Below are 14,219 nucleotides of genomic sequence, written 5' to 3'. Positions count from 1 at the left end.
CCAAAATGAAGTTAATATTGCTGGAATGTCAACCTGCAATGTAAGACTCCATCTACAAAAACAAGGAGGTATTTTCCCTCCGCAGCCCTACTGGTTTCTGGATGGCTTTGGGTTTTTTTTTCCTTACACTGGATTAGTGATGAAACCTAAGAGATCTTTTGCCAAATGCTAAAACTGTCTGCTCTGAAAATAAGCATCTCTAACAGATATGAGGGCACCAAACTGCAGCACCCCTGAGCAGTGCTGTAAAGGACAATATAGAAATGCACAGATGGCCTCCTTTCCAGGGAAGAATAAATTTGATCTGTGGATCCAAACAGGGCTGGATACTCAGCAGGTACAAACTGTCATTGCTTCACTGGCCTCAGCTGAAGGACAAGTGAAAGGTACCAAAAAGCTGACTGAGAAGCATGCACACATAGAAATACACTCTCATCCACCTGCAGCTACCGACACCGAGTTCATAAATCTCATCTCAGCACTGTAAGTGATCTTACAAATACATCAGCTTCTCTTGAAAGGTTCCCCCATGTTTGTGTGTACAAATACCAGACCTGGAACAACTCACCAGTGCACTGCAATCCCATGAAATGCATCTGGACAGCCCCTTGCAGTAAGGCAATTTACACATTTCTCCCAATTTCACCTTTAAGAATTCTCAAATGAGATTGAAAATTTATGCTGTAAAAATCACATTTCAAAATAAGCAGTTACCAGAAATGAAAAACACTTCCACTCTGCAATATTAGCTTAGCACATTTTATGTATTTTAAAAAAAATAGGACACGCATTGTTGCAAAAAAATAATGGGCCAAGTCCCCAGTTAGAAAAAAGTGACACAGTTCCAGTGAGTGATGCAGACTTACAATAGGCATTATTTACACTGAAGGAAAAATGGGAATAGAAAATTATGGCTGTAATACAGGGCCAAACCAGTTCCAAGTCATTGTTAACCTAAAGGCCATTATTTTGCATTAACCAGTTCCTCCTCATCTTATTTTTTATGAAAAGTGAGTTCTCTGCATAAAAGCTAAGTAATGATGAATGCCAAAAACCTGCTCTCCTCCTGTGCCCATTTTGGCCTAAAAGCACCAAGAAATTCCACAAAGGTGTCCTACCAAGAGTCAGAGCTTAGGCCCCAAAGGCAGCCAGGAAGATCCCACTAACAAATTTGGCTAAGTATATTTAGTAATGCAACTAGACATTCCAGAAGAATAGGATTCAAATAAAATATGAATTAGTGCAAAGCCAAATTTCCACATAGCAAGCATTTTCTGCCTAAAAGAGAAGGGAAAAAATTATCCATGGCTATTGCACTTAACTTTTTCCAGAGGCTTCAAGAAGCTTCATGGCAACACCACTATGTCCCTTGAGGTGCAACAGGAAAGAGCACGAGCAGGACAGAAGGATGCTAGGGTTAGGGGAGAGCTGAAGCTTAAAAAAACCAAAAAACAACAAACACCCCCCCACTCTAAAAAATACCTCACAACACATGCTGTAGACCTCACGTAACCTGAGCACCAACATGGATTTTTTTGTTTATTTATTGAAGAAACACTGACTACACACTCCTTTTGCATGTGGAGCTTCCCAAGCTTCCAAGCCTTAGTAATTTGGGAAAATCACTATCCACATGGCATCTGCTCCTACCACCTGTATATGGCTTCTTGATGCTCCTGGTGCTACCTTTCAAGCCAGTAGAAAGAAATGCTGTCCACTTTCTGATACCTGGTTGATTAGTTTACTAAAGGGTCTAAAAACTTGGTTCAGGATAAACTTGTGTTTTTAGCTTTAGCTGGAAAGTACATGTATCTCAAGTGAAGGGGAGAATCACAACAGAGGCTGGGAGTAAAACAAGGGAGGTCGTGGCTGAGGTCACTTTAGCTGGGATGGACACAAGGCCTGTGGAGGGTAGCATGAAAGGAGACAATATCAAGAAGCCTGAGATCATGTGGCTGTAGGAACTGCTGAGGTCTGAACACTGAGCTAAAGGCTCCTTCATTCCTGGTAATGGATAGGCACTGCAAGAATATATTTAGCAACAAGGCATGCCCAGGCAAAGATCTCCAGACTTCAGCAGTGTCACAGTGGAACAAGAAGAAGCACAAGAAGAGCTGCAAAACCATTTCCAGCGCTGCTTATCCAGGGGCAAACAAACCCCTTGCAATTCTCAGGCAGGAGAGCACTTGGCTGGATGTTGTACTGATACCAAAGGAGGAACGATAGAAAGCGGGTACAGGCAAAAAATTGCCTTCATAGGAGGAGACCACGTAAGTCCTTTCAAGGAGTACTTTATACTCTGGACATCTGAACCCCTGCAATTCCCTTTAGGTGGTCCATTTCTTATATTGCATTTATCTCATTTGAGATACGAAAGTCACTGTAATAGAGTTGTACCTTAGGTTAGAATACAGGAGAAATCCACAAAGGAGACTCAACTATGCAAGCAGATTTAAGAGAGGACAGACAAGAAGCAGGGATAATGAGGAAGGACTGGTGTGTAGAAATCATTATAAGGTATTTCAGATAACTTTCGTTATTTGTCTCCTAAGAGACCCTTTGTTGTAAGAGATACCCATGTAATAGAAAGATAACATGGTAGCATATTCTGTCCATGAACTTCAGTACTGGGGGATATACAGATGCAGAAGAGTTTTTACTCGAGGCAGAGCGGTTTTGGTGGAGTTAATCACTGAGCTCCTTGGTAAGCATGTGCTGGGAAGCATGGGCTTGGCAAGGTGAACAGCCATAGCTGTAAAAACCAAAGTATTATCCTTGAGGCAGGGGATTTGGTTTTGTAAGAAAGCCAGCCTGACAAATCACAAGAAGACACAGAGACAGTCAGAGGGTATAGGAGCTGCAGTCTTGTTCCTTCCCAATTGAAGGCTTCCATCTGCTTAGGTCAAGCAAGGTTTGCTTCTAGAAAGGCATTGCCCAAAACTCAGGATTGAAGGGATCTGGGTTATAATGACAAAGGAAGGCTGGCTGTTCTTTGTTTGCTGACAATCAGTTTTGTTTTAGAAGACTGAATGTGTTGCTGCACACACTTTCTGATAATAAGAGGGAAACCTCCTGCAGGGCACTAGATAAGGTTGACCCCGCAGGAGGATTTGCTGTATAAGACCCAGCTGCTGAAGTCTATGGAACCAGATTGAACCTGGCAGGGTTGCAGGATCTTTCACTGAGCAAACTACAAGGAGAAAAAAAAAAGCACTTCAGCAGCAGGAGCACGCAAGTTATAGCCTGTGTGATGATCCATGCCAAAACTAGAAGAGCAACATGACCCAAGGTTTCTGGGACCTCCCACTAATGCACATTCCTGAATTACATTTTCAAAGCGATCAACTTCTTACAGAAACGTTTTTTATCCCCAAATATATTGGGTTGGTTTTCCTCTTGACAATAAAAAACAGTTCAAGAGAAGAAGGGATGAAAAATTCTGCCCTGACACTATTACTGTTACCTTTAATTCTGAAGCTTGCCCTCAGCATCTGCAACAGCCAGAAGAGAATGCAACATATTTAGGCATCAAATGCTGGGAAATAGGCTCCAAGACCTACAACTTAGGTCTTGCAGCATTCATGGTTTGTACTTAGCATGGTGCTTTGCAGTGCCATTTTCCTTTTTGCCACACTTAGGTGTTAAACTTCTGTTTATGATTAAGGACCCCAACCTATCCCCCTCACACACACACTTACTATGAGACCAACTGAGCATTAGTGTATCTGTACAATGTCTGCAGGTCAAATGGGCTCCTAATCCAGATAATCCATGCAGTGTGATTGGCTACAGTTCTGTAGAAATCCTTTAATTTTCATTCTGTTGCTACTGCTGACAGTCAGGGTTTTGTTGACAAATTAGCAGCAAAGTAATGGATGCAGGTGGATTAGAAAACCTTGTTTTTCATGTGGCAGTATCAGACTGCCAAACATGAACACACATTAAGAAACTAGGAAAAATATCATTATTAAAACAGAGTGGCTATTTTTTTAAAAATTTCTTCTTGGAGCTGCAGCACAGAGGTGAAACCACGATGCAGGAAAGGATTACCTTTTCAAAAACGTCAATGCTTCCTCTCAATTTTTTGGATACCTAACTCAGCCTTTCCTCACAGACCAGGCCCAGGCCTCCCCTTCACAGCCTCTGTGGGATGTACACTGACTAGCTGCTCAGCCAAGGCACTTGACTTAAGCACCCACAAGGCAACCCTGGGAATGCAAAACTTACCCAGCTCATCCCCCAACCTGACCTGAGAGCTTCCCTTTCTTGAGGTGAAAGCTTGTTGTGAAGTCAAAAATCCCTGAGAAGCAGGCAGTGCCTTAAAGGCTACTTCCAAATGCCAGACACAGAGTGCTATATTTGCAATAGAAGCGAGACCTCAGCTACCACAGGCAGCAACGGAGATGATCACCAGTCTGTTGACCAAAACAAGGCAGAGGAGAAATCAAGTTGTGGAACAGAAAAAGTATTTCCTTTCAGGAAAGTGAACAACCAACCCCCCCAAACAAAAAAAAAAAAGAGATGTTAGTTCAGGCTGCTGGACTCCTGTAACTCTTTTCCTTGACTTTTTAGAGCTTTCTGGAAGAATTAGCTGCTCTAAAAAAGAAGAATCTTTGTGAAGTGAGAAGACTGTTTTCCACTTAAAGATGTGGACAATATACTCTAAAGTCCAGTCAGAACAGCTTTACTATGCTCTTTGGGATGCAGTGGTTACAATGCATTTCCAACAGGTTGAAAAGCATCTGCCACAACAGGGTATTTTGGGACTAGAACCCCTGTGTTTGACAGGGTGAAAGAAACTGCTTTACAGAAAAGGTGTGAGGAAAGGAAAAAGCAGGGTATGGAAAATACCTGTGAAGGGAGAGAAAAGGGAAAGAAGTATGAGAAGAACAGGAGAAGAATTAAAAAAAAAAAATAGGAATGAAATTGCCCTGTCTTCCAGGACAGGAAAGGGGCTCCAATTTCAGCCAAGATGTCCTGCAAGTGGAATAGGCAAAACCTGGGGTTAAAAAATGTCACAAAGGGGAGGACTCAGAAACATAGATGATTTGTGAAAAAAGTTAAGAGCATTCAGGTCTTCCTCACATTAAAAAAAACTGTGCTGGTTTATAGCACAGGTATATCAGGTTTAAGGAATCTCTCTTATGGAGATCAAAAGCTTATGTTCCTCTCAGTTTGAATGCTGCACTCAGAAAAAGCAGTTCTTACAGAATGAGAGCATAAAGGAAATGAGACAAACTTAGAAAAATACCCTTATTTTATCCCACATATTTATAAAGAAGCAAAATAAATCTTCTTTAGAAGGACTTACAAAAGACTACTGTAATTTCAATGAAATTTCTAGAATTGCAGTAGTAAATAACACACTTGAGAAAGTTTTTGGAGAAGAGAGAAGTCTTTCAGTGCTTTTGGAAATGTGGGGAGGCAAGATAAACAAGACAAAAGATTCATTTCTAATTACTAGGAGTTGGGGTGTGGGAGGGAATGCCAATGCTCACACCATACCAGAAATGTGATCTCTCATATCAATTTGCTTCTTTAACACCATTTCCTGGCCAAAGCTAAGCCATAGGACCAAGCAAACTGGACTTTAATTCATGGACTAAGAAATTTTGTATTTCCCATATGATATTTCAAAACCCAATGTGTCCCACACATGCATTCAGTCCCTTACACCTCCCCACTGCCACATTATTCATGTGTGACTTCAGAAGTAACACTTTCAGCTCCAAGGTCCTTTTAAAATCCACCTCCTGTTCAATACCTGTAGTTTTGAATACAGTAACAAATATGTTGACTAGCAACTCCCACTACAGGAGAGAAAGCAAGCCCCACAAAGAGGTGGAATCTAAGAACAGAGGTGGAGAAAAAAAGCTTACTCAATTTGTCTGCCCACATACCAAAGATCAAAAGAGCTCTGGGAAGGCTCTGCATAATCTACATACTTTGTGACCTTATTACAATCAAATTCCCCCCGCAGGCACAGCCACTGTGTATATATGCACACACTGTAAATACACAAGCGGGTCTGTGGATGTTTGCCAAGTCACTTGCTTGTGCATTGAGTTTGCTTACTTTTAACAATGCTGAGGCCAAAGAAGTGAGGCTCTTTAATCTTCACTAAATCACAAACTTGCTGAAAGAGCTCCTGTCCAGTGGCTTTGACCTGAAAGACACAACCAATCCAACGTTACAGATGGCTCACACACCTGGGTGGAGCAACTCTTTTTTATGTAGGCCAATACACTTTTGGGTACTAAAGCAAAATACCCAAACACAACCACACCAGAGAACATGCTTTGTTTTCAGTATTATTGCTATTATCACAATATAATAATCATTACTAATTACAGAAATGAAAATACTGCCTTCTTGCAGATTTTTTTTTGAGAGGTTAAGAGAAAAAAAACCCACCAAACCCAAAAGTTTTCATTCAGAAGAACCAGGAACAAAAGTACCCAAACAAACACAAGACTGAGCAGCTCGCAGGTTAGAGATGTGGTTGCTCTGTACCCCTCACAGAAGAGCTTGTGTTCTGTCTCCTGCTGACTTCTAGTTACACAGCCATTAACATCTTCATCTTCAGCAGCTGTCACCAAGAGCCTGTAAGCCCTTGCCTGTTTCCCTGCACACTGAGACCTCCCAATACCCCTGTGTTCTGTAATGCACAGGCTCTCCCAGAAGGACCATGGTTCTGGTTAACTGCATGTGCAGACCTGGATGTGTACTGTGATTGGAAGAGTCCCCCACTAAGTGTCCCCCCATTCCTAGCCTCATTTCCCCCTGTCCCCCTGCACCATCCCAGGAGTACTGACAGACAAACCACAGGCATGAAGGGAAACCCCTCAGCCCACAGAGGCACAGGGGAAGCAGTTCAGAGAAAGAGCAGATGGGGAGAACAGAATGGCACTGACACAGACAACCTCAGCTCAGGCCAGGGTGCAGCCAATTGCAGCTGCAAAATGGGCCAGGACCTTGGAATTTCATTACCCCACTGCTGGATGATGCGGATTAGCAGTGCCTGGAAGGGTACAGTGCAGTGCTATCTACCGAGCAACAAAGATGACAGGGCAGAAGTTGACTGCTTAACTCTCCTACAAACCAATCACCATCCTAATTTTTCAAGCTCTTTTAGTGTAGGTATGCCACACACCCCAGAAACTGGCTTGCACTCCCCTCCCTGCCCCAGGATGTACCATGTCACTGGACATGGACAATGGGAAACAGGAGGTCATTTAAGTACTCATTTTCTTCTACTTGACAAGGCACCACTAGCCAGATACTCCGTACTGTTTTATCAGGAGCTTTGAAGCCTGCACTACACCAATGCAAACACGTGTAAGCTTTGAGCAGGGAGGAGGTAGTGCACAGTTCTGATAAGACCCAAACCCACATCTGGATCATATTATGAGTCTCCGTGTGAGACTGCACCTGTCTCACACCTAAATGCAGTGTTTGCTCAGACACCAAGAACACACATTTGGAAGGTAAAGTATGGCACAGAGCAGTCCCCTTTGCCAAAGATGCAAGCTCTGAGCATGTCCTCCTACCTGGGAAGGATTTGCTAAGAAAGATGTGACCTATCTCTAGCCATAATGGTTATGGGCATACAAGAGCCACTGGCAGCACAGGACCCCCTGTAAATGCTACACAATGAGATGAATTTTCTAAGTGGCAAGCTTTCCTACCTAAGGGAAGAAAAACCTGCTTTAAGGTACTTAATTCTAGGGAACTGAGCACTTCAAGTGACAGTTTCGTGGCATTCAGCTCTGAACAGTGGTTGAAGCAGATTTCTTGCATAGCAGGTATGTGACTACCACCTTGTCCTTTCTCCTCTTGGCACTTCCCTTTTGCATCAAGTTCTACTCCCAGCCTTAAAGGCTATGCAATACCAATTACATTTGCAATTGCTGTTCCCTCCTCCTACTTTCCCCTCTGCTCAAAGCAACCTATACTTCCCTTTGCATTTTTCATCTGTGTGCTTCTCTTTGGACTTTCCTCCCTATGCATATGGTTCCTGTGCCAAGATTGATCCCAGAAATGCTATGACTCATTCCTTTCACTGATACACAGCTTTGCCCCATGTCAGGCTCAGGGCTTCTGTGCACGTGAAATTCAGTCCAAAGTGAAATCAAGTGGAACTTTACAGAAGGTAACTGCTACTCCAAGGTCATTCTGTGCACAGATACTCGTGTGCATTAGTTACCTATGTCTATTTTTCTTGGCACATATGCTTTGAAACATCAGCTCTCCTGTTCACAGGACAACTGAAAGACTTCAGACCTATGCTTTCCATTCACCAACACACAGGACCTCACCAGACTTCCTCCACTCCAAAAATTTCTCCCACTTTACCTTGCCCTCCTCAGGGCAGCTGGTAAGCTGCAGCACCCACTAGTTCCCCTCACTGCTCTGCTTCTCCTCATGTTCAGAGTTGGTCCCAAGAAGGCAGTTTTACTCCTCACTATCCCCCCAAATTCTTTGTACATTCAGAAAGGTAGACATCGAAGTTAATTAAGAGATACTCGATTGTGGGGGAAGAGAATTTAAAATGGCTCCTGCTCTTCTCTCTTCAACAGCACTATTTGTGAAGGGTGTAAGACAAATCCACTTTAAAGGACAGGCTTCAAATCTATATGTGACCACATAAAACACATATAGGTAAACTCTTATCTGGAAGGGTGGAATTTATATGGGAGGGGGGAGGGAGGAATTACCTGCATAAACACTGTGCTTATCATGGGAAGGATCTATAATTCATTCTGCTGGAAAGATAACCATCCCTACCTACCTCACTGAGCTGCAAGCTTGTTTAGTATTTGCATTCCACACTGAAGAGGTTAAAAGGCTTTGGAAATCTTTAGTAGTGGCATTATTATCCTAATAAATGCACAAAAGTATCATCTGTGGTTGTGGTAATTACATTTGGGTTCTACCAACTTCACTAGAAAATTGCCTTGATGTTTCTTCAAAAAAGAAAGATCTCTCCAGCTATGAAATCTTAATTTTTGTTGCTATTTTGAATAAATGTTGTGGTAAAGTCAAAAGCCAAATGAAAAGCTGTTTCTGGTGACGTGCCCAGCTGTAACAGGCCATGTTTCACTCTCTATGCAATTAGGACACAACTGTGTGTTGAGGTCTCATGTTTTGGCCCAGGCAGCTATTCCCTTTCAGACGCAGGCATCTCCAAGTACATACTTTCCCAACGTCCCAGACACAAAAGAAAGGGGCATCAAAAATGACAAGGGTGAATGTCTTTAAAATGAATACAAAGAGGTGTTGTGGAGGATTCCTCTGCAGCACAACATGGTGATGCACAAGGCACCCCAGCTCTTTGGAGGGGCATCAGGCTGGGACAGGACAGGGGAACAGGAGGGGACACAGCACTTTTCCTCTGTCCCTGTCAGGGGTCAATCCAAAAGACCATTTCTTATGCTTATTAAATATTTTGGAGGTTTTAAAAGAGACATGCAGATGTAGCATTTAGAAACCTGGTTTAGTGGTGGACTTGGCAGTGTCATGTTTATGGCTGGACTCGATCTTTCTCACCCCAAATTTATTTTACAATAAACTGCAGGTTTTTGTGATATACCGGAGCATGAACCATTGGTGAAGGAACAGCTGTGTGCTCTGTTCAGGCACAGGCAGCGAGGAGCAGTGACAGCCCTGCTGGTGCACTGCCCTCCTGCATGCCAGCCTGCTCCTTCCCCATGGCCGGCAGCTCCGCTATGTCCCATCTTTAGCCTCCCTGATAAGAGCTATAAGAAGGTGAGATTTAGGGTCAGCTGCAACAGACCATTACCCAGGCCTGTACACCTGCTGCCAAGAACTTAATTAAATCATCGTTTTCTGCCTTGCACAAAAGCCAGCAGATTGCAAAAGCCTTCTGGGGCAGTGGATGGGCTGGGTTTGAACCAGTAACCTAGAAGCAGAGCGTCCCAGATTTTGCTCTTAAAGCTTTATTCCATCCAGCCCTTGGGGCTGTTTCAGTTAAGGACACTACACTTACACACAGCAGGTAGGAAAATTCCGGCATGGATTTTGAAGATTAGCACGCATAGTTTCAAAAGCCACCATTTCAATCAAGTACTTAAAATAAGTTCACCTCAACTGTCTTCTCCCCCTCCTCATCCCAAAGCGGGGGAAAAAACCTACCCAAAACAAAGCCAAATCTCCCCAGCCCACACATGAGTGCACGCACACGCTCACAAGAGAGCACTTATCTTTGAGACTTGCTTGTCCTCTGAGCGCCAAGTGCCTCTTGTCAGCTCAGTTTCTCACAAGTTCAAGGAGCAGCCGGCGCTGCACAAAGAAGCACCGTGCTGTGCAGACACCGTGCCACCCTGGGCTGCCAGCTGAGCCGGCCCTTCTGTCACTCGTGCACACTTTGAGGCATTCAAGACAGCAATTGAAGAAATGAAGCGACTTACCTCGATTTTTTTAATGTGTACAAGTATTCAAGAGGAGGGAAAACCCCCACCCTCAATGGCTGTTTGCCTTAGACTCTTTGAAGGGATCTGCAGGCTATCAAAACCAGGGATAGCTGGATTCTTTACAAGAGTAAACGGTCACGTGTTGGGTACACTTGCTAACTACTCAAGGTATTTCAGGTTCAATTTTTTAAAAATGCTGGATTATTATGAGCAGCAAAACCACTCAGAGTTAATAATAAGTAAATAACAGAAAAAGAGCAGAGGAGACCCCCATCCTACAACACAGCCATGACTTTTAATGAACTCTGTGAATGCGTTGAAGCTGCCCAATTAGAAAACGGAGCACCAATTACCCTAAGCTGGCTAATAGCCTTTCGGTCAGCAGACCAGCACCAGGCTTTTGGGAGAACAATGGGAACTAACAAAACTGAACTGTGGCTTCGATGCAGCGACCTCCCGGCCCCTCTCCCGGCCACTCACCCCGACGGCCAGGCTGAGCTGCTCACGGGTGGGCAGGAAGACGCAGACGCTCCGGACCTCTGGCTGCATCCTGCCTGCCAGCAGTGCCCTGCTCATGGTGGGCAGCTCCACAGGGGCTGGGGTCTCCTCTCCAGATGGGTGTCAGGCTCCCTTCATCCCATGTACCTGTTGAAAAGGCAAGAGCATCAGTGCCGTACTTCTGTTGGCACTGGGAGCAGCTCACAGCATGCATGCGATGAGATGTTTAAAAACAAAACCACTCCCAACAGTCATCCATTTTCCAGGGACAGTCAGTGTTTCCACCAGCATCACAGCACAAACCAGGCAGCATCAAACTTTTAAACAGCTTGAAAGTCCCAGGAGAGTGCCATAAAGCAATGAAGGCTCCCTGGAATAACAAACCAGACTCAAGGTTTCCAGACTCATGTAAGTGATAAGGCAGGTGGCACCTTGGGCCACTGCCTGAAAACACTCATGACATAGGGGAGTGCCCCATCCTTCAGCCAGGGACCTCACTCTCTCCCAAAGCAGAGATTTCAATGGGCTGTCAGCAGGCACATGTCAGTGCAGCGAACTTCATCTATGCTGTCCTCCCCCTCACTCCATCCCTACTCCCTGGGAAACCACCGCCTGAAATCCTCTACACCTCAACTCAAAGGAGGACGTGGAACACAACACTCACAAGGCTGAGCCGCTGTATAACACCTTTTGTGAGGCAAGCACTGCCAACCTCCTCTCTCAAGGACTGAGCCTAGGCTGCACTAGCAACTTCCAGGTGAAGTTCAGATATTAACAGAAATAAGGGATGAGTTTTCTTTGCAGCCAAACACACAGTAGCCAACATCATCTTCACTTTACAGCTAGGTTAGACTGTTTCCTCAGCAACTTGTTCCATTTTGTGTACAGTCCTCTCCTCTCCAATGCTCTCAGCATTCCTCTCAAGGAAGTATCCTGTGGCACCTGATGAATCCTTCAGGAAGAGGAGAGGCTCCTTGAGGGTGGGTTAGGTATCAATGCCTGCAGAGACCAACCACGGGGTCCACTCCATCCCCATACAAGATTTGATGCAAGTCAACCCCCAGCTGCCCTGAGCAAAGGGGCTGACTCCCACCAGCAACACTGGGCTGACTCCCACCAGCAACAGAGGTGCTGCTGGCTGATGCCTGCCCCCAAAGTCCCCACACACCCCAGCACAGCGGCAGACCCCAGCAAAGGCAGCCCCACGCACTGGCTCTGGCAGTGCCACCCTCTCCCACCACCCGTAGCCCAGCCCACTTTCAGGGGACAGGCTGTGAAGGGAGCCATGGGCTTTTCCTTCACCCTGCACAATGGATAAAAGATGAGGCATCGGCAGCAGGGAAGCAGGCCATGTTATGCTAACACACATACACATATATGCATGTACATGTGTGCATGTGATTACAGGTAAGTTTAAGAAGCATTTTTTGTTTAAAGTCATGTTTGTCCTGGTTCAGGAGAAAATTATGACTGAATCAAATTCTTGTTTGGGAAATGGGAAAAGCAAACTATCATATAGAGTATAGCAAGTGAAACTTAGATTTATCCCTCTCCCTTCAACTCTGTACTCAAGTTATCAATTCTTTTTTAAACTATTTTTTTAAAGCAAATACAAGATAGATCCAGGAGTGTCCTTTTGCAAATACAGAAGCTGTTCCATGCACCTCCTTCCCTGAACCATCATGTACAATTCTTCTTAATAAAGCAATTTTTGATTCAAATTATGTAGAGAATTCCTTATAAGATAGAAATACACAAAAAAATGCAGACAAGGAGGTTATTAAAGTATTTTTTTCAGAACAAGTATTTAGTTTAACAAGACCTAGGAATTTTAAAAAGATTGCTCTAAATTAAAAGCAAGTGAGAAAAACACATTTGACTTTCTGGACAGGTGAAAGCTGCTATTAACTGAAATATTAAGAGGAAAATTCTGATTTATCTTCTCTTATTGATATAATTATTCTGACATGCTCTCTTAGGCTCTGGACTACACACTATTAATAGCTGTATATAAATTACAGATGTCTGCAGAATGACTTGAGGGCAACAGGTCACCACTATTACTGCCAGCTGATGTAATTCGTGCCATAAACTTTATCAGCAGCATAAAGACCTCGGAGTATGAACTTTTCAACATAAGGAGGTTTATCTTAATTGTCAAACGGCTGCACTGGCCAGTACACGTTCTCTCTCACAAGGGGATACCACAGCCAGTGAAGATGTTCGTGGGGCTCAAAACAGAACTGAAAACAGGACAAAAAAGTGACCATAAAAAAAACCCAAACACATGCACACAGATTCCTTTAGACAGCTGAAGAAACTGACTCCCACTTCCCCACAGCCTCTATAACAAAAAGCTTCAGGAAAGTTCTTTCCCACACCTGCTTTTTCCATTTGAATTTTTAAGAGAACAGCTGTGGACCCCCAGAACAGAGAAGTGAGAAAGGCAGGAGAGAAGGTGTTTTTCTTCTTATGATTCAAAACAAATGAGCTTGTGGACCTTCCCAAGACAGGTAAGGGGTTAAAGAAAAAATGTCCTTAGTCTGAATGGGGAGGTCAAACACAAGCCCAGCTCAACCTTCTCTTCTTCAGAGGTATGCTAGGATGTGATAAAACATCATGAATCATTAACTTGCTAGCAATGCATATTTACACCTTTTTTTAAAAAGTTGTGAGTCAAGAGTAACTGCCCAATGAAAACAAGTGACCAGAAGGAATGCTCTTACTTAAACATACACAATTTCAGACTGCCCATATGCCATCCTTTTGTTTACCATAGATTCCAACCTCTTAACCTCAATTAAACCATAAAAGCTCCAGCAAATGCACTGCAGATGAATTAATAAAAGCTGAAGTCAATAATCAGCCTCTGGGACATCCTACAGGTTGTTTGTTTTTATTGTGTTGCTTTTTTAAACTAACATCACTTCATGTTTTAGCCCCTGCAGAAGGGCATTTTGAGATGTAATTGCTTGGTCAAAGGCCCAGCAAGTCTATCAATTAAAACAGTCAAAGCCACTATTTATTTGTATTCTTCTGGTATCAGACAGGAGGCTTATTAGTGCCCAGAGTGGTGGCACAGCTTATTTAGGAGTGTTTATTTTACCTAAACACACATGCAGAGGGTCTTTGGAAAACATGCCTGTCATTAACTTCAAGCCTTCTCTCACTCAGCAGCTTAAACGTGGTCATAAAAACTCAATTAAATCTTCCCCTCCTCTCTCCACAGAGCCTCAAGTTGCCTCCCAGCACAGGGCCAGAATCTCAGCACTTGCTGGGTCAAAGCAG

General features: G+C 43.7%; 1 protein-coding gene across 3 annotated transcripts in view; it reads right to left on the bottom strand.

The window, feature by feature from the left end:
* FRMD1 (FERM domain containing 1) overlaps positions 1-14,219 on the bottom strand; it is a 34,984-nt gene that overhangs the window by 19,800 nt on the left and 965 nt on the right. For all 3 annotated transcript variants that reach the window (XM_008643313.2, XM_017745712.1, XM_017745729.1), the window contains 2 exons: positions 10,914-11,078; positions 6,076-6,166 (listed from right to left, as the gene is read on the bottom strand). In XM_008643313.2, coding sequence (XP_008641535.1) covers positions 6,076-6,166; positions 10,914-11,009 — 187 coding nt within the window. In that variant the 5' untranslated portion in view covers positions 11,010-11,078. The remainder of the gene's footprint in view (positions 1-6,075; positions 6,167-10,913; positions 11,079-14,219) is intronic.

The sequence above is a fragment of the Corvus brachyrhynchos genome, unplaced genomic scaffold (assembly GCF_000691975.1).
Source record: "Corvus brachyrhynchos isolate BGI_N302 unplaced genomic scaffold, ASM69197v1 scaffold70, whole genome shotgun sequence".
NCBI lineage: Eukaryota > Metazoa > Chordata > Aves > Passeriformes > Corvidae > Corvus > Corvus brachyrhynchos.
Note: the sequence above shows the minus strand (reverse complement) of the source record. Positions and strands in the feature narration are given on the sequence as shown.